Below are 22,635 nucleotides of genomic sequence, written 5' to 3' on the forward strand. Positions count from 1 at the left end.
CCAACCAGGGCTGACCCTGCTTAGCTTCCAAGGTCAGGCTGGGTCTGGGGACTTTAGAGGACTTAGGCACCATTTATGATGTAGTAAATCTCAAATGAAATTTGGAAGCCGTGTTATGCTAATCCTACAATAGTTTTCTACTGAAAACATTATTAGCATTTTAAAATGGTGACCAGACTAGAAATTATGGCAGTCACAGTGATTATGAAGCCTTTTAAATATACAGTTGGCCCTTAGTATCTGCTGAGGTTTGGCTCCAGGACCTTCCATGGATACAAAATCCATGGGGTGCTCAAGTCCCATTATATACAGAGCATTGTTAAATTGTGTCCCTTAAATAAAATGGCAAAATTAAGATTTTTTGGGAGAGTCGAGGGTGATTTTCAAGCTGTAGATGACTGAATCTATGGATGCAGAATCTATGAAGGGCTGGTTATGTTGTTGTTGTTTGTACTACACTTGGAAAACCACACTTCTTTAACTTCAGCAATTTACATCCAATTATACAGATATGGGAGCCATCAATATGGCTTCTTTCAATACTAAGATAGTAGCTGGCTTCTTCATACAAAATGTCATTTGTAGCCACACATTTAAAGAAGCCATGAAAAGAAGGTGTGACGTAAAATATGAATAACTCTGGTAAGATAATAAATGGCTCTAAGCATATTTTCACACATCAGAAATGGATATGTATGGGGACTCCTTCCTTTGAAATGGAGAGTGTCTTGTATAATAGTTGTTGACATGCATCTGAGGTGTTTTTCTTTCTGTGAGTTCTCTTTCAGAAATTCCCAGGAATCTCAAACAAAAGAATTACAAACAGTGGTGCATCAGATTCTTAGAGCTTCCAAAAATGCCCAGAACTGGTGTTGGTTTTACTGCCCCCCCCCCCCAATCAAAGCAAATAACATAGAGATGTACTTCTCAGAAATTGAATAAAGCTGTCTCAGGTATAAGTCTTACACTAACTCATCATTGTTATTTTTTTGAGTGTTAGTAACACTTTTCATAGTAAGATACTTAAGGAAACATCGAATTTATCTACCAATATTACAACCATTTCCCCGAAAGGGACCACATCTCCATGCAAATAGCATGAAACTCCAGCATTTCTTAAATTAGGCTCAGGCTGTCCAAGAATCAACAGTTTGTCTGCATATTCTGAAAATATCTAGAGGAAGCAAATCTGTATAAAAGGTAGCTCCACATTAGAAGACCCAGTCTGACTCAAGCACTGCTGTTTTCCATACATCTTTGAGTTACAAAGCTTGGAAAACGTGTCTTTTTAAAAATAACAATTCCTGGAATCCTACAGCAAATGTGGCCATGCCGCAGAGCAGATTTGGACAGTTGTCATCCTCAGGTAACATTTCCAAGCTCTGGTTTCACTTTAACATTAGTCCTTTCTACTCTTACGTTTACTGTAAAACAGACAACGCTCAGAAGAAAAGGCACTGAGAAAATCGATGACTTCCCAACTGTTTGGCATTATCACTGACTAATGTGGTTTGGGTATATTTATATGATATAGTTTCATGCACACCTTGCTATGGGCAGGTTGGCAACTAGGTTTTCTACAACACAAAGGTTATCTGAAGAAACCCTTTTCTGAGAATGGTACAGGAGTTCATGCTAAGGATTGACTTCTGCTAGGTAAGGGTTTATTTTTGTTTTTCAAATTGACTTAGTAAGAGATGGCAGATTGGTTAATTATCTGGGTCCTAATCTGGCAAATCCAATGGCTAACGTGAGATCAGATTACATAAAGATCTTTATATCTATCCATTCCACTTGACATTAAAATTAATGGCAGTGGTTACTCCTTCATGGGATGCCAACATAATTGAAATGCAGTCCACTGTGTTTCTAAACATATTATTCATTCAGAGGTACCATTGAAATAAATGAGGACCGGTTGAACAGAAGCAGGACTTTTCCTACCTGCCTAACCAACATTTATTTATTTGCTTTTTTCCTTACAATTATTTTCTCTAAGGCAAGAGAGGGGTCTGTATTTTTAAAAAACAGATCTCTAAGTGTGATTTTGCCATGTCTGCCATGGTGGCACAGTGATATATAAGACAGCCCTTTATGTAACATGATAAGATGCCATCCACATGCACACTGTAATCGCTCCAAGAGAAAGTGTTTGCTATGTTTTAGTAAACTAACCATTTTAATTCCTGTCACTGGAAGTATCAATGTTTATTTTATCAATGTTTATTTTGTGTCTTTAGGACTGATTACAGGTAGCAACTTTTGATTCACATTAGTTGCACTTAAATCAAAGTTATTAAAGAGTAGTGAAAACGGGTGAAAAGCAGTCTTAAATTGGAATAATAGAAACAGTTTCTATGTCAACTTTTCTCCACAATAGACCCTTAAGTTCCCTCTCCCCTAAAAAACACCACAAGGAGGGTTTGGGGGACACCACTAAATGGGTAAGGAAAGGAAAAGAGGTTAACTTCAAGCATCCTCCAAGATCCTTGCATGTATTCTGAAATGGCTTAATGAAAATTTGTATCCATCTCAGATGTTAGGATTACATGTTAATTACTCTAAAATTTAAGGCTGTTTCCAAGTTTTGAGAACAAAAAAAAAGCCCCTTTAAAACATTTTAATAAACTTGATCTTTGTAAGTGTATAATCTCATACCCAATAGCTTGTTTTGCTGTTTTTGAATTTCTTCCTGCTTCTTTTTTTTTTTTTTGCATTTTTTTTCAAGAAAAGGTTAATTGTATTACATTTCTGGAACAATTTGCATTGCTCCCCTCCCCAATATAGTCAACTGTAAGCTCACAGCAGCTGCTCCCAGAAAAGACACAGGACGCCAATCCGTAATCAATCAGGAAACTTTTACTACTGGATGCATATACACAATGAAAGCCAGGATTGGCGCACAGACACAAGTCAACCCTTATATACCCTCCCCCACATTCGAATCCCCTCTTCCCGCCTGACAATTATCCCGCGCAATATTCCCCGCCAAACCACCAACGGCCCCTCCCAAGGCCACCAGCTGCAATCCCTTATCAGTTCTCCATGTCAGGGATCCGGTTTTGTGCGCCAACTTCCAAGGCCAGGAAACCGAGTCCTGACATAATGTCCCCCTCCACCTCTTCTTCTTCCTGGAAGGGAAATATATGTCACCATTATGTTCCTTCTTCATCTAGCGGACCTTGGTATTTTTTCAATAAACTACAATGAAACGTTGGGTGTATTTTCCCCAATACCTTAGGTAGTTTCAGGGTATATGTCACTTCATTCACCTTGTTAGAAATTCTAAAAGGACCGACGTATTTGGGAGACAACTTCCGAGAGGGGGTATTTAACTTAAGGTTTTTTGTGCTCAGCCACACTAAATCCCCTTCTTCCAATTTGTCACCAACCCTCCTTTTCCGATCTGCAAACAACTTATATTTTCGCTGTGCCTCTCGCAGCGATTTTGCCACTCCCTCCCAGTTCGCCTTCATCTTGTATGACCATTCTTCCTTTCCCTCCAGTTCTTCCCCCCAACTCGGCAGTTTGGGAAAAGGGGTTACTTCCATGCCGTATACTACCTCAAAGGGGGATTTCCCTGTGGATGCGTGACAGGCTCCATTGTACGCAATCTCTGCAAACGGGAGTAGATCGGCCCAGTCAGTTTGGCATTGGTTTGTGTATGTTCTTAGGAACATTCCCAAGGTCTGTTGTGTGCGCTCGACCCCCCCATTTGTCATGGGATGGAACGCTGAGCTCAAGGTTCTTTCCACCCCCATCAATTGCATGAAACTTTCCCAGAACCTGGCTGTAAATTGTACCCCTCGGTCACTAATTACTTGGTCCGGACATCCATGCAACCGGTAGATATGTTTGATAAACAACTCAGCCAATTTCTCTGCAGATGGCAACTTAGGCAGTGCTATGAAATGTGCTTGTTTTGAGAATAAATCCATCACTGTCCATATATAGCGCTGACCCCTGCTGACTGGGAGTTCACCCACAAAGTCCATAGCAATCACCCTCCAAGGTCTTGATGGCTCTGCCACCTTTTGCAATAACCCCGTTGGCTTTTGTGTGGTTGCCTTATTTTGTGCACACGCATTACATTTGGATACATACACTTTGGTGTCACCCCTCATCCCGGGCCACCAACACTGTCGTGCCAACATTTTCAGGGTTTTCGTCACTCCCCAGTGTCCTGCCCCCTTGTTGCCATGGCATCTAATCATCATTTTTTCCCTTAGGTTGCTTGGGATATATAGCTTCCTGTGCACAAATCCCAATCCATCCTTCCATTCCACCTTTTCCTTATTTCTTTCCAGCCACTGATCCTCCCTGCATGCTTGTCTTATCTCCTCCTCCCATCCCCCGTCCTTGCTCTCAATCCCCACCAGCCTTTGACTGCGCTCCTTTTGCGCTCGGGTTTGTACTGCCATGCCCCACTGCTGTTCTGAGAATATGCTCCCCTTTGGGCCTCGTCCCCTCCCTCCATCCTCCGGCATTCTTGACAACGCGTCTGCGACCACATTTTGGTTCCCCTTTTGGAAACGCAGCTTGAAATCAAATCTGCTGAAATACTGCCCCCATCTTATTTGCTTCGCTGACAATTGCCTGGGTGAAGTGAGGTATTGTAAGTTTTTATGGTCGGTCCACACCTCAAAGGGGATGCCGCTTCCTTCTAATAAGTGCCTCCATGTCTCTAGGGCCCTCACTACCGCCAGGGCCTCCTTTTCCCACACCGGCCAGTTTCGTTCAGTTTCGCTGAACTTTTTCGAGATGAACCCGCATGGCTTCAACCTCCCTTCTGGGTCCCTTTGCATCAGGGCCGCCCCATACGCCCAATCTGATGCGTCACAATGGATCACGAATGGTTTGGTTAAATCGGGGTGGATTAATACTGGTTCTTCAGTGAACCTGCGCTTCAGTTCTTCAAAAGCCTTTTGGCATTCAATTGACCAATCTAACTTTGCTCCCGGGGATCGTACCTTTACTGTCTCCCCCCTTCCCTTCGTCTTTAGCAGTTCAGTTAAGGGCACCGTTATCTGAGCAAATTCCTTTATGAAACCCCGGTAGAAATTTGCAAACCCGAGGAATGATTGCAACTGTTTGCGCGTTTGGGGAGGGCTCCACCCCCTGACATCCTCCACTTTTGCTGGATCCATTGCTATCCCTCCCTTGGATATTCGGTATCCCAGGAAGTCTATCTGTTCTTTATTGAACTCACATTTTGGCAGTTTTGCAAACAGTTTTGCCTCCCTCAATTTCTGGAGCACCTCCCTCACCAATTTGACATGAGATCGTCTATCACGGGTAAACACAATTACATCATCCACAAAGCAAAACACCCCGCGATACAATAGTGGGTGTAGCACCTCATTAATCATTTGCATAAATGCTGATCCAGAGCCCCTTAGCCCGAAGGGACAGACACAGAATTCAAAATGGCCGAACGCGCAGGTGAACGCAGTTTTCCACCTGTCCTCGGGCCTTATGCGCAGTTTATGATAAGCTTCGATTAAGTCAATTTTCGTGAACACCCTTGCTTCCGACAATCTCGATAGTAAGTCCTTAGTCAATGGCATGGGGTAGTTGTTGGTGGTGCTCACTGCGTTCAGCCCCCTATAGTCCACGCACAGTCTCAATGAGCCATCCTTTTTGTGCCTAAACAGCACTGGGGCTCCCAAGGGTGATTCGGAGGGCCTTATAAACCCTCGGGCCAAGTTTTTATCAATATATTTCCTCAGTTCCTCCATCTCCTTGACTGACATGGGGTACAATCTACTCCTGGGCAACTTAGCGTCCTCATTGAGTTCAATCTTTACTTCGACCCTCCTAGGAGGGGGAAGCTGGTCTGCCTCCTTCTCGTCAAACACATCCTCAAAGTCTCTGTATTCAGGGGGAATTTCCTGCACCCCACCCGCCGTGTTTTCTTCCCCCTTGCAACAATTTCCTCTTTCTCCGCTCTGGAATGTGATGCTGCCTTCCCTCCAATTGATCTGTGGGTTGGCTTCTCTTAACCATGGCATCCCCAGTATCACATTGTAAGTAGCCATAGGGGATACAACGAAGGTTATGCTGCCTTCCCAGCTCCCCACTTTACATCTCACTTCTCCCACTTCAAACCGTGCCGGGGCCCCAGCCGCCACTGACCCATCTAGCTGCGAAAACGCTATGGGGCTCTGCAAGGGGGTTTTCTCACATTTCAGTTCGTCTGCCAGCTCTGGGGCCATAATGTTTCTTGAGCAGCCGCAATCCATGAGAGCTTTGCAGCTGGCCCACTTCCCCTCCCCTTCTAGCCTGATTGGGAATACTAGCATTCCTGGGCTGTGACTCACCAGATCACCCACCAGGGCCCTAGAAGGGGGGCTCTCCTCCGCTCTCTTTCCTGCAGCCGGTTTGAACTTTGGGAAATGGGATTCTCCTCCTTTCCTTTGTCTGCATTCAGCAGCCCGATGGCCCAGGCGACCGCACACATAACAAGGGCCCCTCTGCTCCTTGGGCCCTCGGGCCGGGGCTTTTCCGACCGTGCTTCTCTCCGTTCCCCGACTCTCCTCCTTCGCCCTCGTCTGCTGCGGCGCTGCTCCTTGATGCCTCTTGACCTGTGCCAAGGTCGTCTCGATGCGGCCGGCCAGCTCGATCCATCCACCTATCTCCTCCGGGTCGTCGCGGTGAAGCGCCCAGGTCAGGATTTCCTTCCGCAAGCCCTCCTTGAAGATCTGGACCTTGGTGGTGTTGGACCACTCTGGGACCTTCTCCGCCCTCAACCGGAATTCCTCCACGTACTCAGATACGGAACGATGTCCTTGGGTTATCGTTTGCAGCCTTTCTCTCGCCCGGACCCTCTCGAGCGGATCCCTGAAGCGCGCCTCCATCGCAGCCAGGAATCGCCTTGTGGATCCCAAACATGGGTCGTGCCTGGCGTGGAGCTGGACATACCATTCCGCTGCTCCCCCTCTCAGTGCCGCGCCCACTGCTCGCACTCTGCTTGCTTCCGATCCGAAGGTAAGGGCGTTATCTTCTAGATACCCCCTCACCATAGTCAGAAAGTATGCGAGGTTCCCGGCTTCTCCTCCGAACTCGATCCTCAGCTCCTCCCTCCTAGGTTGGTATGGAAGGAGCTGCCTTCCCCGGTCTTCCGCTCGCGGTGGCCCTCCCTGGAGCCCTCTCTGCTCCGGGGGCAATTCCTGACGCCCTGTGCCGCGCCCGGCTCCGGCCGGGGGCACCAGGAACGTCTGCTGGGGCGCCAGTCCCCGGGGTCGTTCCTCCTCCTCATCGCTCTCCGCAGCGGCTCTCCAACTCGTCTGCGCTTTTGGACGTGCCCCGAGTCCCCGGTCACTCCTCTCCCCCGCGCTCCGCACCGACTCCCCTCGGGGTGATTGTTCCTCTAACAGTGGGGCCAGCCGCTCCATCACCTTTGACATCATTGCGAGGGTGGTTTCCATTGATGCCATCTTTTCCTCCAGGAAATCCAACCTCTGGGGAGAGGGAAACTCTAGCCCGCTGCTTTCTCTCGTTGCTGCCTCTGCCCCTTTTACTCGCCTCTGTGTGACTCCGTTGGGCTGGGCATACGCAGTCGATGAAGCCAAGGCATTCACTCTCTCCAGCTCCTCTTCCGCATTCTCGAAAGGGGATGCCGGTTCTCCTCCCTCCGTTGGATCTTCCTCCTGTTGCATAGGGGTACCTCACCACAGCCGTGGGATGGCACCGATGAATCCTGGCTTAATGTAAGCTCACAGCAGCTGCTCCCAGAAAAGACACAGGACGCCAATCCGTAATCAATCAGGAAACTTTTACTACTGGATGCATATACACAATGAAAGCCAGGATTGGCGCACAGACACAAGTCAACCCTTATATACCCTCCCCCACATTCGAATCCCCTCTTCCCGCCTGACAATTATCCCGCGCAATATTCCCCGCCAAACCACCAACGGCCCCTCCCAAGGCCACCAGCTGCAATCCCTTATCAGTTCTCCATGTCAGGGATCCGGTTTTGTGCGCCAACTTCCAAGGCCAGGAAACCGAGTCCTGACACATTTGTATTGACTTGTATGCCCATGAACATGTTATACACACATTTCCTTATTATTTAGATTTTTGCAAATTATTTTCCTAATACACTAAAAGTATGCAATTTCTCATATCATATAGAGTTTCCTCTTCTTGTTGTGGGTCTTCAGGACACTTCTCACATATGATGATCCTATCTACCATACACATTTTTCCAAACCCTTTCTCACCATAGAATTAAATAATAACATTTGGAGAAACACAGAAATAGAAAAATATTTGCACTCCGGTCTAACTTTCATCATATTATTAGTAACTAGTTACTCAGCTCTTCCTCTTTAACCCGATCTACTAATCTTAAGGAGGCTGCGATGGCGCAGCATGTTAAACAGCTAAGCTGCAGAACTTGCTGACCTGAAAGTCGGTGGTTCGAATTCGTGGTACGAGGTGAGCCCCTGTTGCTATGGTGGCCACAGTTATAGACAACTGTGTCACATGTAACTTTCAAATTGGTATGTAAACACTTGATTGGTGTTTACATACCATTTTGAAAGTTACATGATATGTAGTTATTTTTAACTCCTTAGTTATCTTAAGATCAGTAAAATATCTCCATTATTATCTTACCTATTAAGTTATCACATTCCATTCTCAAGTAGTGAACAAGCATTACTTCACAAACTATTCCTTTCATTTCAAGCATAGGGAACATAACATGAAAGATGTTGAGAATACAACCAGAATATGCTTTAATCAATCTGAAATAAAAGTCTGGTTCTATCAATATTATTCATGAAGAGGAGGTGGTAGGATTTAAGCCCTACTCAATTTTAGTGTTCAAGATCCAGAGGGACTTCATTTGCTTACACAATGCGTCCATGTTCACAAAGAGAGATGGTGCTTGTTTTATTAATTCTGGTAGCAGTCCCATCCATCTCATGAGGAAGACCATGGCTCAAAAGCAAAGCATCTGTTTTGCATACTCAAGGTCCCGGGCATCTCCAGTTAAATTAATCTGGGAGCTGATGATGGGAAAGACCAGTGCCTAATGCATTAGAGAGCTGCTTCCAGTCAGTAGAGAAAATTGGAGGGATTGAAAAATAGTCTGACCTGGGATAAAACTCTTCCCTGTGCCTCAGAGGGATGACACTGAGCTAAATGAAAATTGTGATTCAGGATCACAGGCAGCTTTTGGTCCAATTCATTGACTTTGACAGGACTGTGAAACCATGAAAAAATAGATTATCAAAAGCATCTTGTAATGTATTTCTTTTGTTTCAGAATGTTAGACTCTTTAGTCTGTGGCAACAAAATGAAAGAGGCAGGAACTTGGAAGTACTTTAAAGACAAATCTATTTATGCCGTTATTTATTTTTATATAAAAGCATATGCTGTAAGAGATGTGTTGGTCTAATAAGTACTCTTTTTATTTTGTAATTGTTGTTAGAAATTGTAGTTGGCCATTCAAGTGGGTTTCTGTGCTACATTTCTTCAAAAACGGATATGTTTGGATTTCAGATTAAGAGCTTCACATACTTCCTCAACTCCTTCAAGCCTTTCCCATTTCAAAACCATGCAGGTGCCTTAAATGAGCTGTACCATTGAAATGTAGTTCTTTAAAACATGTTGTAATCTGTGTGTGAGAGCCAAGTCATAGATTTTTATCCGAAAGCTGCAATCTTTGTTATCTATCACGTCTCAGAGGAGCGCCCGCATGATCCGGCGCACCAGCCATGGCCAATCCGTCTGTTTTACAGGGATTGGCTGCAAGAAGTCTGCTTGATCCTGCTGTCTCGCCACTACATGGAGGTGTCATCAGGCAAACAGGCAATTACTTGGAAACAAGCCAGAATATGGAAAATCAGATGAAAGGAAAAGACAGGCTAGAAAATAATAATCACAGACTAATGATTATATTGGGTGATTGTTATGGTAGGTGAGTTTTTTTTAAAAAAAAGATCTCCAGCACCACATAATGAAAATGCAGATTATTAAGATTTTTTTACTTATGTGTTGAAATGAAAATGGACTTGAGATTAGAGATGGTGTGTGTGGGGGGTGGGGGTGGAAATACAACAACTTTAAAAACTTTTGATGCTTAAAATGCAGTGGTGGTGATTTTGTGCAGAAATGGTATACCCAGAGGACCCCTGAATAGGGCACAAAGTCTTTGTTTTTCTGTTTAGTCAAGACTGTGTTCCTTCTGAATGGGAGCAACAAGAGGGGCCAGGTACTGGGTCAGACACTGCTGCCATAATTTATCCTGTACGCTCAGTAATAATAAAAGCGTAACACACTTGGGTGTGACTTGTTGAAAGACTTTTAAGGGCCTAATTTTGTACTCGGAATTTTCCACCTGCCGTTTTACAGGCAAAAGTAATTGTGAAACGTTTTATAGCTCGTGGACTTCTCTGCCCCTCCACTAGTACGTTTAAGCAGGTGAACAGGAGTCAGCACTATAAAGCACATCTGTTTTATGATTAAGGGGGAAAGATAACAAGTTTTAAATGTTATCTAAAAGTCATACCAGTGAAGCCCATTAAGGCTCCCTCTCTTGACTGCTTACGGAGTCCCTCTTCATCTTGAAAGTCGATATATACAAGGTCGATGGCCTGCATGCCAAAAGCCTTGGCTGTGACGACAATTTTCTGTCTGGCATAAAGAATATCAAGGGTTTCTTTGCTACTCGTGGAGCCTGAAAAGAAAAGGCAAAACATGGGATAAAGTTGGACTCTTCAACAGATAAATCTTTGCAACAGAAATTTAGTAAAGATCAGGTTGATTTCCTTTTTATAAAAAACAGACAAGTTTTGAAAAGTTCTGTCTCAAATGTTTCTATGAAATTTTGACTGCAGACAAAGTAAGAAGGCTGTGCCTAAAAAGAAAATCCCTCCCCTCTGTCTATCTCTGTTTCTGAAATGAACAGTTAATTGCTTTTGTCCAAACCAGACAAAAGCAGAAAGCTATATGAAGAAGCCTTTCTTCAGTGAGAAATATTTTTGAATCCATTTTCAGGTATTATCATTATTTGAAACATTATTATTATTATTATTATTATTACACTGCAAGGCACACACTACAAAATTAATTTCACAAAAACAATGATACTCAAGCCAGAATAGTTCCATTTATTGGACTAACACGGGGGGGTTTTTTTGCATGTATGATAATTTCACACTTTGAGGTTAATAACTACTTGTAAGAACTGATGTCAATTATACTTCCTTCGTATTATTTAGCATTTCAGACATGCATACGTACTTTCCATTTTCTCTCTCTTACATGAACAGTACTGTAAAATATGCTAATTTACTCTTATTTTAAGAATCAGTTTTTTAATTTTCATATTTTTATTTAGTGTTCGTTGCCTACAGTGCAATAGCAATTAGTGTTCCATAATCATTTCTCACATAATGTCTTTTAAGTGGTCACAGTCTTCTATTTGAATAGTACATATAAAGGTATCATAGACTCTAAATTAGTATCTGCTTCCTCCTTGTCTACAGTCTTATAAGATCCCCTATGTATATTTTTAGTTTAATTTTACATTTAGATGTTAGAATCACTGGTTGCCATTCATTAACAAAGTTCTCTAATAGTTCTCTTTGTATTTTCCCATTCTTCTAAGGAGGTACCTCTGTGGTTTTCCAATATTGAGCATATAGCATTCAGGCTGCCACTGCAATATAAAGCAACACCATTTTGACCTGAGTTGTTATTTTACTAGGAGTCATTTAAGACTCTGTTAGTCATTGTGGCATTAAATGAAAATCCTCTTCATTTGAGGCTCTGGGTTCTGAATGACACCCTCAAAGTTTTGATTAGGAGAACTAGCTCAAAAGGAGCAAATTTAGTTGATACCCCTATAATTAGAAATATAGAAAGGGAATCCTGGTATTCATTTTTGTTTCTGGGGGTGAGTCAGAAAAAACAATGAGTAGCAGTTTTTTGCCTACAGAAAATTGCTTTCAAGAAAATAGAACTAAGCACATAGATAATTGTAAACTATCTGAAACATCAGCAATTGGCTTTATTAAACCTAGAGTGCCACACCTGAAAATATCATCTTCTTTATTCATTTCACTTGAGAACTTGTATATCTAAAATAATGCAGCGAATGCCAACATCTATTGGAACGAGCTTATTGCTGTAGATTGAGAAGCAGAATGCACATGTATTTTAAAATTCATTGCTGCTGTGGAATTTAACATTTCAAGGAACAACTATTCAAAAGTAAAGCACACAAAGAAATGTAGATCTGTTACGCAGGCAGCAAGATGGATACAAAAATAATGGGTTCCATTTTTGAAAAATCACAGTGCTGATCCATCGCAGGTGGACTCAACCTACTGTGGTTCAACAATAGGATGCTTCAATACTGTAAAGGATTGTAGCAGGAGGTATTATTGGGGTTTTGACATTTTAAATCAATTTTTTAGAAAAAAGGATTCACCTATGCTGGCCCGAAAATCTTCACCTCCAAAGACGACTGCATCCAAATTAAGACCAATCTGGGGTCCTTTCCTCAGAGTTTCTTCACAAACAGCCTTCAAATACAACAAAAATACACATGGAAGCAAGCAGTTGTAAAAAATTATTCCTATTGCTCAACAGATGTTGACCTTTCAGCTAAAATCTATTCCCAAATAAGACCCTGGGTAGACGTCCCTTTGACTATTTAAAGCAAATAAACAACAAGAACACATTATTTATACACACATCAAATACCCCAACTACTTGAAATTACATAGAAATATATTCAGTGAAACTAACAGTGCTATCCTACAGAGAAATCAGTCCCACTGTATTCAATAGGACGTAGTCCCAGAAAATTGGATACTCGGTTGCAGACGAAAAAACAAATCTCTTTTATTCCACTTGCTTTTAACAACAAGGCTTTCAAATATACCAAGTATTTCAGAATGACTTGTAACTGTATGCCAAGTGCTGTTTTTTTAAAAAAGCATGGGTTTTATGCAACTTCAGAATGTATTTTCATTCAAGTGTATCTCATAATCTGCAGGCACACTACTGTGGTATATATATTTTTGTAACTGTGCATCTCTGACAGAGAATAAAAATCCCCCAATTATGACCTACAAGGCAGCATAGGATAGATTATTATTCAATATATACAGCATCTCTTAACTTAATTGCAGGATGTTCAAACTGCAACAAGTAGTGCACCGAAATAATTCAGAAAGTAAGTTGTACAAAGTGTATTTATCCATATGATAGCAAGGATTGTGTAAGTGTAATTTTTTTTAAGAGAAAGTGATTTCATAGACTGAAATACAGTTAGCTGTGACTGTATTGCAAATCCTAAATGGCTTTTGCTTATTATTTTAAAATTAATACGACTGATTATACACACACATACACACACAAAGACATACACATGCACACACATACATACACAGAGACCTCTTGTGCAAAGGTATTCTGCTGCTATGGTTTGCATAAATAAATAAATAAGTGAATAAATAAATAACTAAATAAAATACTTGCTGAAGTTTGCTAACTGCGCTTCAGTAGCTTAAGAAAAAGAAATAAAACCTACCCATTAACTGAATATTTTTGTTTTTGCTAAGTATAAGTGCATATATCAAGTAATCCTTTACATTTAATTTTTTTAAAAATCATTAAGATTTAATTGGAAAATGCAATACATATCAACAAAGTAGCCACAAGGGTCCCTCAGTTAGAACTCTTGAACAACATAAAACTTTTGCAGGAAATGTCGGCCTGGCGGTGCTGAACTCCGGTTGCAGTTTCATCATTGTTAATATCTTTGCTCCCCAGAAATATATAGGCTGGATGCCAAGAGAGGGAGGCCATTAGCATGCATTTGACATTGGCTAACATTAAGATGGAGGAGGATCAAAGAAAGAACATATCTATAGGGCAGATGCAGAAAGAAAACACCACACACCTTAAGGCCATTTTATTCCTATATTTAATCATTTTTTTAAAATCATGTTTTCACTGAGAGAAATCTCAATGGATGTGTGTTTGTGCATGTTATTATTCTTTGATTAAAAAGGATTTCATAATATTCCAATTTGACCCCTGAAACTATATATTCCAAAATACGTTGTCGAAGGAAAGTCAGGGAGCTCAGTAGATCTGCTTTCCTTTCAGTTAGATTATTGCAAAAATAATCTAACTGAAAGACGACACGAAATCGTTCCTAAGAGTTGCTAGAACATTCAAGAACAAAACGTGTGCTTGGGCTTTTCTATATCTTTCCAGGGCTGTGTTTTACTTGTTTTCACTAAAATAAAAAAAAGAAAGGATCTAACAAGAGCAATGGTAAACTGACGTATGCTAGAACACAGAGGTGCATGACGGGATTATATTGCGTGGCTCTGAATATTTTGCCCAATGGATCAATCTAAAATATGAAAAGAACACAATGTTGCATTCTAACTTTCATTTTGACATTATTCAGCTAGGACTGTATGCAGGAATATTAACAAAATGATATTGACGTTTCTTACCTTAAAATTGAGCAACCCCATTGCTGTTTCCACAAAAGGAATAAAATTCATAGGTTTTACACGTGCCCGGCCTTTTAAATGTGATGCAAATTTTTCTGCAAACTGAGAACATTGGAGGAGTAAATGGGAAATGATCAAGGTTCAAAAAAACACTATAAACTCGTAAGGCTATCTCAACTTTGCCTTGAAGCGCAGTACAAACAAACAGAGAAAACAAATCTCCGAATGCTAATGACAGCCACCTCCTCCCTTTCTTTGCAAGCTTTGGGGCAAGTTCTGCTCTCGCAGGCCTATATCTTTGAGAAATGCCAGCATTACTGTATATTTTGAAGTGGAGAGGTTTAGTTGCAAAAATATTTGCCTAACACCTATCACCCTGGCTTAGTGAGATGCAAATCAGCAGGCTCCGAAAAACAAAGCCGTATTGATATACCTGACATTCTGTTTTGTTTCATGTCTGACACTGACACGTCTGTGAATGCTCCCCAGCTTTCCAAAGTGGCACCCCCATTATTCATTACGGCACCGTTCCTCTTTGTTCCGAAGGCCTTTTCTCCATAATTTTTTAGCTTACCTAGGAAGGGCCTTAAAAAGGAAGTTTAATTCTTTGAAGACCAAAGCCCTCCAATTTTTTCCATGAGACCAGTTCACAGCTAGCTCTGCGCTGCCGGTGGGGTAGCCTAGATTCCAAAATCTATCATCTGGAAACATACAAAAGCTCTTGTACAGATTTTTTTTCATCACTCCTTTTCAAAAGGGACTGGGGAAAAAAAGGGGGGGGGGGTTAGCCACCTCTGTATATTGTAAATCTATTATGTCTGTCTAGATCTAGCAATGTGTTGCGAGATAAACATATCACAGGTATTCGGGGGAAAATTTAGTCAATAAAGGCGGGGAGGGAAAAACATTCACCAATTTTATATTTAAGGAATATTTAGCCATTAATGGATATCAAAGGAAAAGGGAATTTTAATCATCTCTCCATTCAGTCTCAGTTGGGTAAATCATATCTAAGAGATTTGCATAAATATAAACCATCAAAGACTTTTCATCTTCAAAGGGGGTTTCAAGACCCTATAAGCTTTGTACTGTAATCATCGCAGGTCACAACCCTGCAGGAATAAGGCTGCTATGGCAACATAAAAAACTAATGCTTAAGGCTTAGCATAATATTCTGACTAATAGAAAGGAAACTCATTTTAAAAGCTGGCAGCCTATTTACCAGAAGCTGGATTAGAGGTGTTATTTCCCCTTTTACGTCCCTCCCCCACTCAACTTCAGCCCTCCCCAAAAGGAAAGGGGCGAAATCTAATCACCGAAATCTCTTTTAAAAAAGCTTGCAACCCCTTTGCCGTAACTTTACATTAGGTCAAAAATAAAACACGCCTGATTCCAATAGGGAAATTTGTACCTTCTCATTTTTTCCCCTTGGTGCACGTGTTGTAGTCACATAAGCTACTCCATCAGCACTGAGTCTGCCAAAGCTGCCACTATTGCCTGTCAAACATTTCTAGGCTAGTAAGCCGCAGAATTTAAGGAATTAAGAGAAAATCTGCGGCTGAAATATTTTGCATACAGTGCGAAGGCACTGCAAGGAGACGTGTGGAAGGAAATCCCATTGGGTTCAATTGGGCTTTCTTCCAAGTAAGGATGCTCAGCATTGCAGCCACCATCTCTCAGCATAATAATAATAATAATAATAATAATAATAATAATAATAATAAAATAAACCCAACATGCCGTTGTCTAGCCTTGATAATTTTAATAATTAATTGCGTGGAAATTTATTAAGACCTGAAATGAAAACAGAAAACCCTTTTGTACGTGAAGACAGTCAAAATCAAAACAACAGCAATCTATGATCTATTTTTATTTTATTTTCATTTAAAGGCGAGAGTTTTTGATCACGTTTGTCCCACCCACCCCATTTATTTAATTGATAAAAAAGCCTTGTTATTTAGTACAAAATACAAAAGGCAACTAGTGGAGAAGTTTCAATTAATTTTTCCCCCCTCAAAAGGAGACGATTAAATGTTTCCGGCCTGGTAAAGTGTTCATTTCAGGGAGAGGGGGAAGGAAAAGAGGAGGAGGGGGGAGAAAACAAAGATCGGGGCGGGGATGAAGGGGCAGCCCTTAGCAAGGCTTTCAATCCCAGTGCACACCCGATAGTGTGTTGGGAAGAATGCCCACTGTTCGGGATTTGTGGGAGAATTGTCCCGCGACAAAGGAGCCCGGGTTACGCTTGTTATAGTCCAATAAGCCATGCCAGTCAAACAAGTACCCATACGAGGGACAAAAGGAAAGCAGGAGATTCTCACACAAAAGAAAACAAGTAAGCCCATCTTTTAGTTGTGCATCAGTCTCCAGGTTTTATGCTTCACATAAATAAAAATGAAGGGGGGAAAAATAAACAGCCAAAAGCTTTCCATTGCACCAGCCCTCTTAAAACAAAACCAACAGGGTCACCAAACTCATGAAGTCTCCAAGGGAGAAAAATAAATTAAGAGGAATTGATGGCGGCAGGTTTGGGTAAGTGAATGTTGGTTTATTTTGAGAAAGGAAAATGCTAGAAATCAGAATCAGAGACCAGGAAAACTGGGGTGTGACCCTCTTAGTGTGAATTAGAAAGAAGGCCTGGAAATCTCCCATTGAGATACTGCATATTTGGCAATACCAAAGCATTTAATAGAAAGTATGTGCATATAAATATTCGTCATCATCATCTCATTCCAAAAGTGTTCATTTGCTGTCTCAACATCAGTATAGATGCTGTGGGCATCGCCTTTTAGAGTTCATGCAGCTCTACATCGTTGAAGAATATATTAATGGACAAAATGAATTGTTATTTGTGTATAATGTTACACAGCTGATTTGACCCTAAAATTTCCAAGTCTCATATGAGGAAAATAATGCTTTTCATCCTCAAACATTTGTTGATTGGGACTGGATCAAAATATTTTTCAGTGCTATCCATAAAGACCAGAATGCATTAGAGTCCTAACAGATATTATGGACATTTAGATAAGGATTTTGCAGAGATGTTTATCAGTTTTATCTAGTTTGATTTTTCTGCCATTCCCTAAAGATTTCCCAAACTATGAAACCAGCATAGGGAAGCATTATGACTTCATTTGGTATTTTTCAAAAATAATGGTATCACTAAATAAAACTTATCCCTGCTGAACAATTGAAACAATCACAGCATAATTAGGCCTATTTCAAAGTTTTCTTAAGTCTTTGGACATGCCAACCATTTACATTTCAGGTTTTTATTGGCTGAAAAGTCAGTCATGAAACACAAACACACCTGTCAGCAATTAAAAAGGAAGAAATAGAGAACTGGACAGGAAATAATATCTGTGCTAATTAAAAACACTAGTTAAAAGCTTCCTGTTTGTTCTTCTAGTTGCCCTAAGGAGTGACCTTTCCTTCTTGTCCCTGCCATAATTTTTTCATGTGTTGCTAAAGTGTTTCCTCTTTCTACCTATATTTTCAAACAACTTCCAAGGCATGTATTCTATACATTTACATGGCAGCCAGAAAGCTTTGGGTATAATAAAAAGAGGGGAAGGGGCGGGGGTCACATTGTAACCACATTTTATTTTGTTGTAATGATAGCGTGGCTTATTAAAGCAGTATGCAAGACTATAATTCTCCTTAAGACTTTAAAAGGCTTCATTTGTGTTCTGCTTGCAGTTCCAATCTTGTGCCTACTCTTTTGGAACTTTTGTCCTTTGAAACATTACAGTACAACCTCCATATCTGAGTGGGATACACCTTAGGACTTCCTGTGGATATCTGAAACTGTGGATAATAGGAAACCCTATATTTTGACCCTACATTGTTACTAGATGCCATAGAATCATATTGGAGGACCTATAGAAGCTCACAAAAATATTTCTAGGAGATAATGTTTGGAGCATGGGTAAGTGAAACCGTGGATATCTGTGAATTGACTGATAACGTATTTCAAAACCTTCAGTGAAGTTTTGTGTGCCCATTTGTATTCAATGGGTCACCTTTGGACTGAAAATTCAATTCCAAATTTTTGTGAGGAGAGTTATAGAACTCATCTAGTTTCTACAGACTGCCATGTACATGAAGATAACGATTAATTTAGTTGGCATTGCCACAGGAGATGTCCTGATTGTGATGTAAGTTTTCTAGGTCTGGTCACTCTTCTCTGGAAACTAGACAAAGGCTTTCATCTAAAGTCCTAGTAATGGGACATCCTTACTTACCCAATTTATTTCTTCTACACTTTCAACTTTTGGTAGCATCAGGCTGGTAGGAAGAACGCTGGAGTCCAAAATGACTTTCAGATCTTCTTCAGCCAGACCACTGCTCACTGAATTGATCCGAACACATTTCTCAGTATGGCCAAATTCAAAATCTTCCAGTGCTTTCACACTCTTCTCTCTTGCATTAGCCTAAGGTTGTGTTGGCAATTATAAGAAAGATAAACAACAATCTATTACAAACATGTTTTCATAAGATAGCCTGATTATGGCAATTCTATAAACATAAGAAATCAATCTCAGTTTGGCTTTCTTGTGAGGCCACGAGAGTGAGTTGCACAAAGTAACCCAGTGGGTAGGCATGGCTGAATGGGGATTTGAAGCCTGGTCTCCAATCATACTCCAAGGTTCAAAACACTACACCACGCTGGCTATCATTACATCAATATTTAATGGGTATACTTTCTTCAAGTTTTAGTTTCAACATGATAAGGAAGTACTGTTCCATTATCACTTTGATGGGGAAATTTTGCAAGGGTCCAGAAATAACATTTTATGCACTTCTTTGTCCTGCATGGCAGGGGGTTGGACTAGATGGCCAGCTCTACAATTCTACAGTTCACCCATACCATAATTCCTCCAGTTTTGCTATCCCGCAGCAATCCATTGCACTCCATCCAACACAAATCTAGTCTACCCAGACTTTCCGGGATAGGGCATTTTAGGAGTGGCTAAGTACCCAAGGCCTTGTTACGTAAAGAGAGCTTTGCTTGATCTTCTTGGAGCCATCCCTTGTGAACAATAACACAATAAAAAGGAGTTTATACCCAACAACAGTTCTAATTCGGCTGGAATATTCCTGATTAATATTCTGTCATCCCACTTTTTCACTTGTTCTTAAAATGTCCCAAATTTTCTATCCTCACACTTTTCCCCGGCTTACTTCATTTGCTGCTAAATGAATTCAGAATGCAAAAGTACATAGTTTGCCACTCAACTGACTTAGTAGAGCCCCTGGTGGTGCAATGGGTTAAACCCTTTTGGCTGGCCTGTCAGTCAGCAGTTCAAATCCCGGGAGAGTGGGTGAGCTCCCTCTGTCAGCTCCAGCTCCCCATGAGGGGACATGAGAAAAGCCTCCCACAGGATGGTAAAAACATCAAACATCCAGGTGTGCTCTGGGCAACGTCCTTGCAGATGGCCAATTCTCTCACACCAGAAGCAACTTGCAGTTTCTCAAGTTGTTCCTGACTTAGCAGTGGGGAGAAGTAAGGAGGGGTGGGATCTTGTTCTTCTTTATAAGGTTAGGCAAAAGCAACCCTCTGCAGCCTCTCCTAGCTTGCATTCTTCTTTTGTTATCTTGACGCACTCTAATATTGCATTAAGAGAACTTTGCTTGATCCCGGTTCTAATCTATGAAATGTTGGAGACTATGAGAGTTTAATACAATATGCCTTCCAGATATTGTTGTACTACATTTACCTTCAGCCTGAGGAACATACACATTAGTTAAGGATGATGGGATATACAATCCAATAACATCTGGAAGACCAACTCTTAAGAAATAAACACTCTAATAAATGAGACAGGAAGTGATAGCACTGTCTCCAGCAATAAACCCAGGAAGTGGAAAGATTTTCTACAATTAAGAAAATATTTCCTCTGGTAAATATATATATATATATATATATATATATATATGAAATACTTTCTTATAAATATAAGAAATATCACCGTTGATATAATGGCATCACTGAATAAAACTTAGCATTTAATCCTTTCTCTCACATCCTGACAGGGACTTAGGAGTTGGTACCTCTCTCTCAATCATTATTAACCTGTAATACAAACGTGAAATAAGGAGTAAAAAACCTCATGAGTTTTAGAAAAATCCTCCAGTAATATAAAATTGTGCATACACATTTTGCTTCTTATGTAATGAAAAACTACAAACATATCTTCGAAGGTTCACAGATATTATATGAAACTACTGAAAAAGTGACCATATTGGAACAATATTTGCCTTCTGAAAAGCCAAGTACTTGTCAAACTGAAATGCTTTTTATTGGACCAGAGTCAGAAAACAAAAGCAAGCAAGCATTTGGACTGTGTTTCCTGACCATTTTAGTTTCAAAGCATGAATTCTTTCAACTTGGCAACAGCCCTTAGCAAATTCTTGTTGTCAAAATGAGCACTTATCAAAAGTAGTTTCATTGGTGAAGAGTTTTTATAGTAGTAATAAAACTTGAAAGCATCTGACTGATTAATGTCTTTAACCAGGGGTTAGGGGTGGTGGTTAACAATATACAGTCATTTGTCTGAAAATATTTGCTAAGGAAACTGGCAAAATAAAAGGGAGGGCAAAACATCCATGTTCCTATCCAGAGCAAAACCAATCAGCAACACAGAGCATTAGATTTAAACCAGACCGACACCAATCTGGCCTTGGGAGTTGAGACAGAAGAGGCTGGAAAAATGTGGTCTGTGTTAAATTGTGTGAGGAAACAGTAGCTTAGGAGTTGTCAGGACTGATCAGGATAAAGTCTCCAGGACCATGTTAAGACAGCTGTAGGATGCACTGATTTATGAGATCAATAATTAGGAGAAGTTTAGACAGAAGAAAGCAATGTAACCCCCCCCCCCCCAAAGCTAGTGTGAAAAGGCGAGAAAGTTAATGGCACTCAAAACAAGCACTGGCTTTTAATTTGCACCACCCCTCTATCTCTAAAGGCTGCTTTTAATATGTGACACATTGAGGTGAGCTGCCATATAGAATTGGAAGCCTGGTTTATGATTAGGAGAGGCTTCATTTATTTTAAATTTCCCATCTTCACTCCCTTTAAACAAGAAAAAATAGAACACAATGCCAGTTCTTAAACTCTTGCTTTCACTAATCATGGCCTCTTATTTGACTTAAAGACAGTAATTCCCAGTGATACAACTATGCTCTAGGCCAGTATTGTCAAACATATGCCTTCTAGGTGTTTTGGACTTCAGCTCCCAGAATTCCCGGCCACTGGAAAAGATGGCTGGGGCTTCTGGAGGGCCACAGGTTTAGCACCTCTGCTCTATGCCATTACTTCTTAAATTGTGGGTAACAACCTCAAGTGGGGGCTCAATGTTGAGGTCCCAAAAAATTTGGCACCAGTAAAAGTTTTCTGGAGCCCCCGGTGGCACAGTTGGTTAAACTGCTGAGCTGCTAAACTTGTTGACCAAAAGGTCACAGCAGGGCTGTAGCCAGAAAAAAATTTCGGGAGGGGTTGAAAATTTTGCGGGGGGGGGGGGAGTTGAAAATTTCGTGTGGGGGGGTTGAAACCTGCCTCCTAGCTCATGCTGAAGCAAAGAGCACAGCAGGGGGCAGAGCAGCGTTCAATAGCTTGCAACTCCGCCCCTGTCAACCACCTCCACCAAGTCTGGCCTTCTTAACACACACATTCAACACACACATGCTCAACTTGGTTGCTTCACTACATCGGCTATTGCTGCAAGTAATGACAGTGTGAATAAATTGTCAATATTTGCTTGAGATAGTGCTTGCAGTTTTGGAGGGACTCTTAATTTTTTGCATCTCATAGACTTAGCATGGGGATTTGGTAAACCAGTTAAAATTCATGAGTAAACCAGGTTTTTTTAAAAATCTGAAACATTTCGGGGGGGGGGGAGTTGAACCCCTAAAACCACCCCCTCACTACAGGCCTGGGTCACAGGTTTGAATCCGGGGAGCGGCATGAGCTTCTGCTGTTAGGCCCAGCTTCTGCCAACCTAGCAATTTGAAAACATGCAAATGTGAGTAGATCAATAGGTACCACTCCGGCAGGAAGATAATGGCGCTCCATGCAGTCGTGCCGACTACATAACCTTGGAGGTATCTACAGACAACGCTGGCTCTTCAGCTTAGAAATTGA

The 22,635-nt window shown here is 41.2% G+C and overlaps 1 protein-coding gene and 1 long non-coding RNA gene across 6 annotated transcripts in view; one reads left to right on the plus strand and one right to left on the minus strand.

Annotated features, from left to right (window-relative positions):
• The window catches only part of LOC132771484 (uncharacterized), an 84,101-nt gene extending 73,789 nt beyond the window's left edge, over positions 1-10,312 (plus strand). Inside the window, exon 3 of the long non-coding RNA XR_010909693.1 lies at positions 9,753-10,312. This is a non-coding gene — a long non-coding RNA (uncharacterized lncRNA). The remainder of the gene's footprint in view (positions 1-9,752) is intronic.
• Positions 1-22,635, minus strand: part of CLYBL (citramalyl-CoA lyase) — a 229,877-nt gene that overhangs the window by 20,916 nt on the left and 186,326 nt on the right. For all 5 annotated transcript variants that reach the window (XM_060769557.2, XM_067466860.1, XM_060769556.2 and 2 more), the window contains 4 exons: positions 18,737-18,925; positions 14,496-14,597; positions 12,449-12,542; positions 10,523-10,690 (listed from right to left, as the gene is read on the minus strand). In XM_060769557.2, the coding sequence (XP_060625540.2) occupies positions 10,523-10,690; positions 12,449-12,542; positions 14,496-14,597; positions 18,737-18,925 (553 nt within the window). The remainder of the gene's footprint in view (positions 1-10,522; positions 10,691-12,448; positions 12,543-14,495; positions 14,598-18,736; positions 18,926-22,635) is intronic.

The sequence above is a fragment of the Anolis sagrei genome, chromosome 3, assembly GCF_037176765.1.
Source record: "Anolis sagrei isolate rAnoSag1 chromosome 3, rAnoSag1.mat, whole genome shotgun sequence".
Taxonomy (NCBI): domain Eukaryota; kingdom Metazoa; phylum Chordata; class Lepidosauria; order Squamata; family Dactyloidae; genus Anolis; species Anolis sagrei.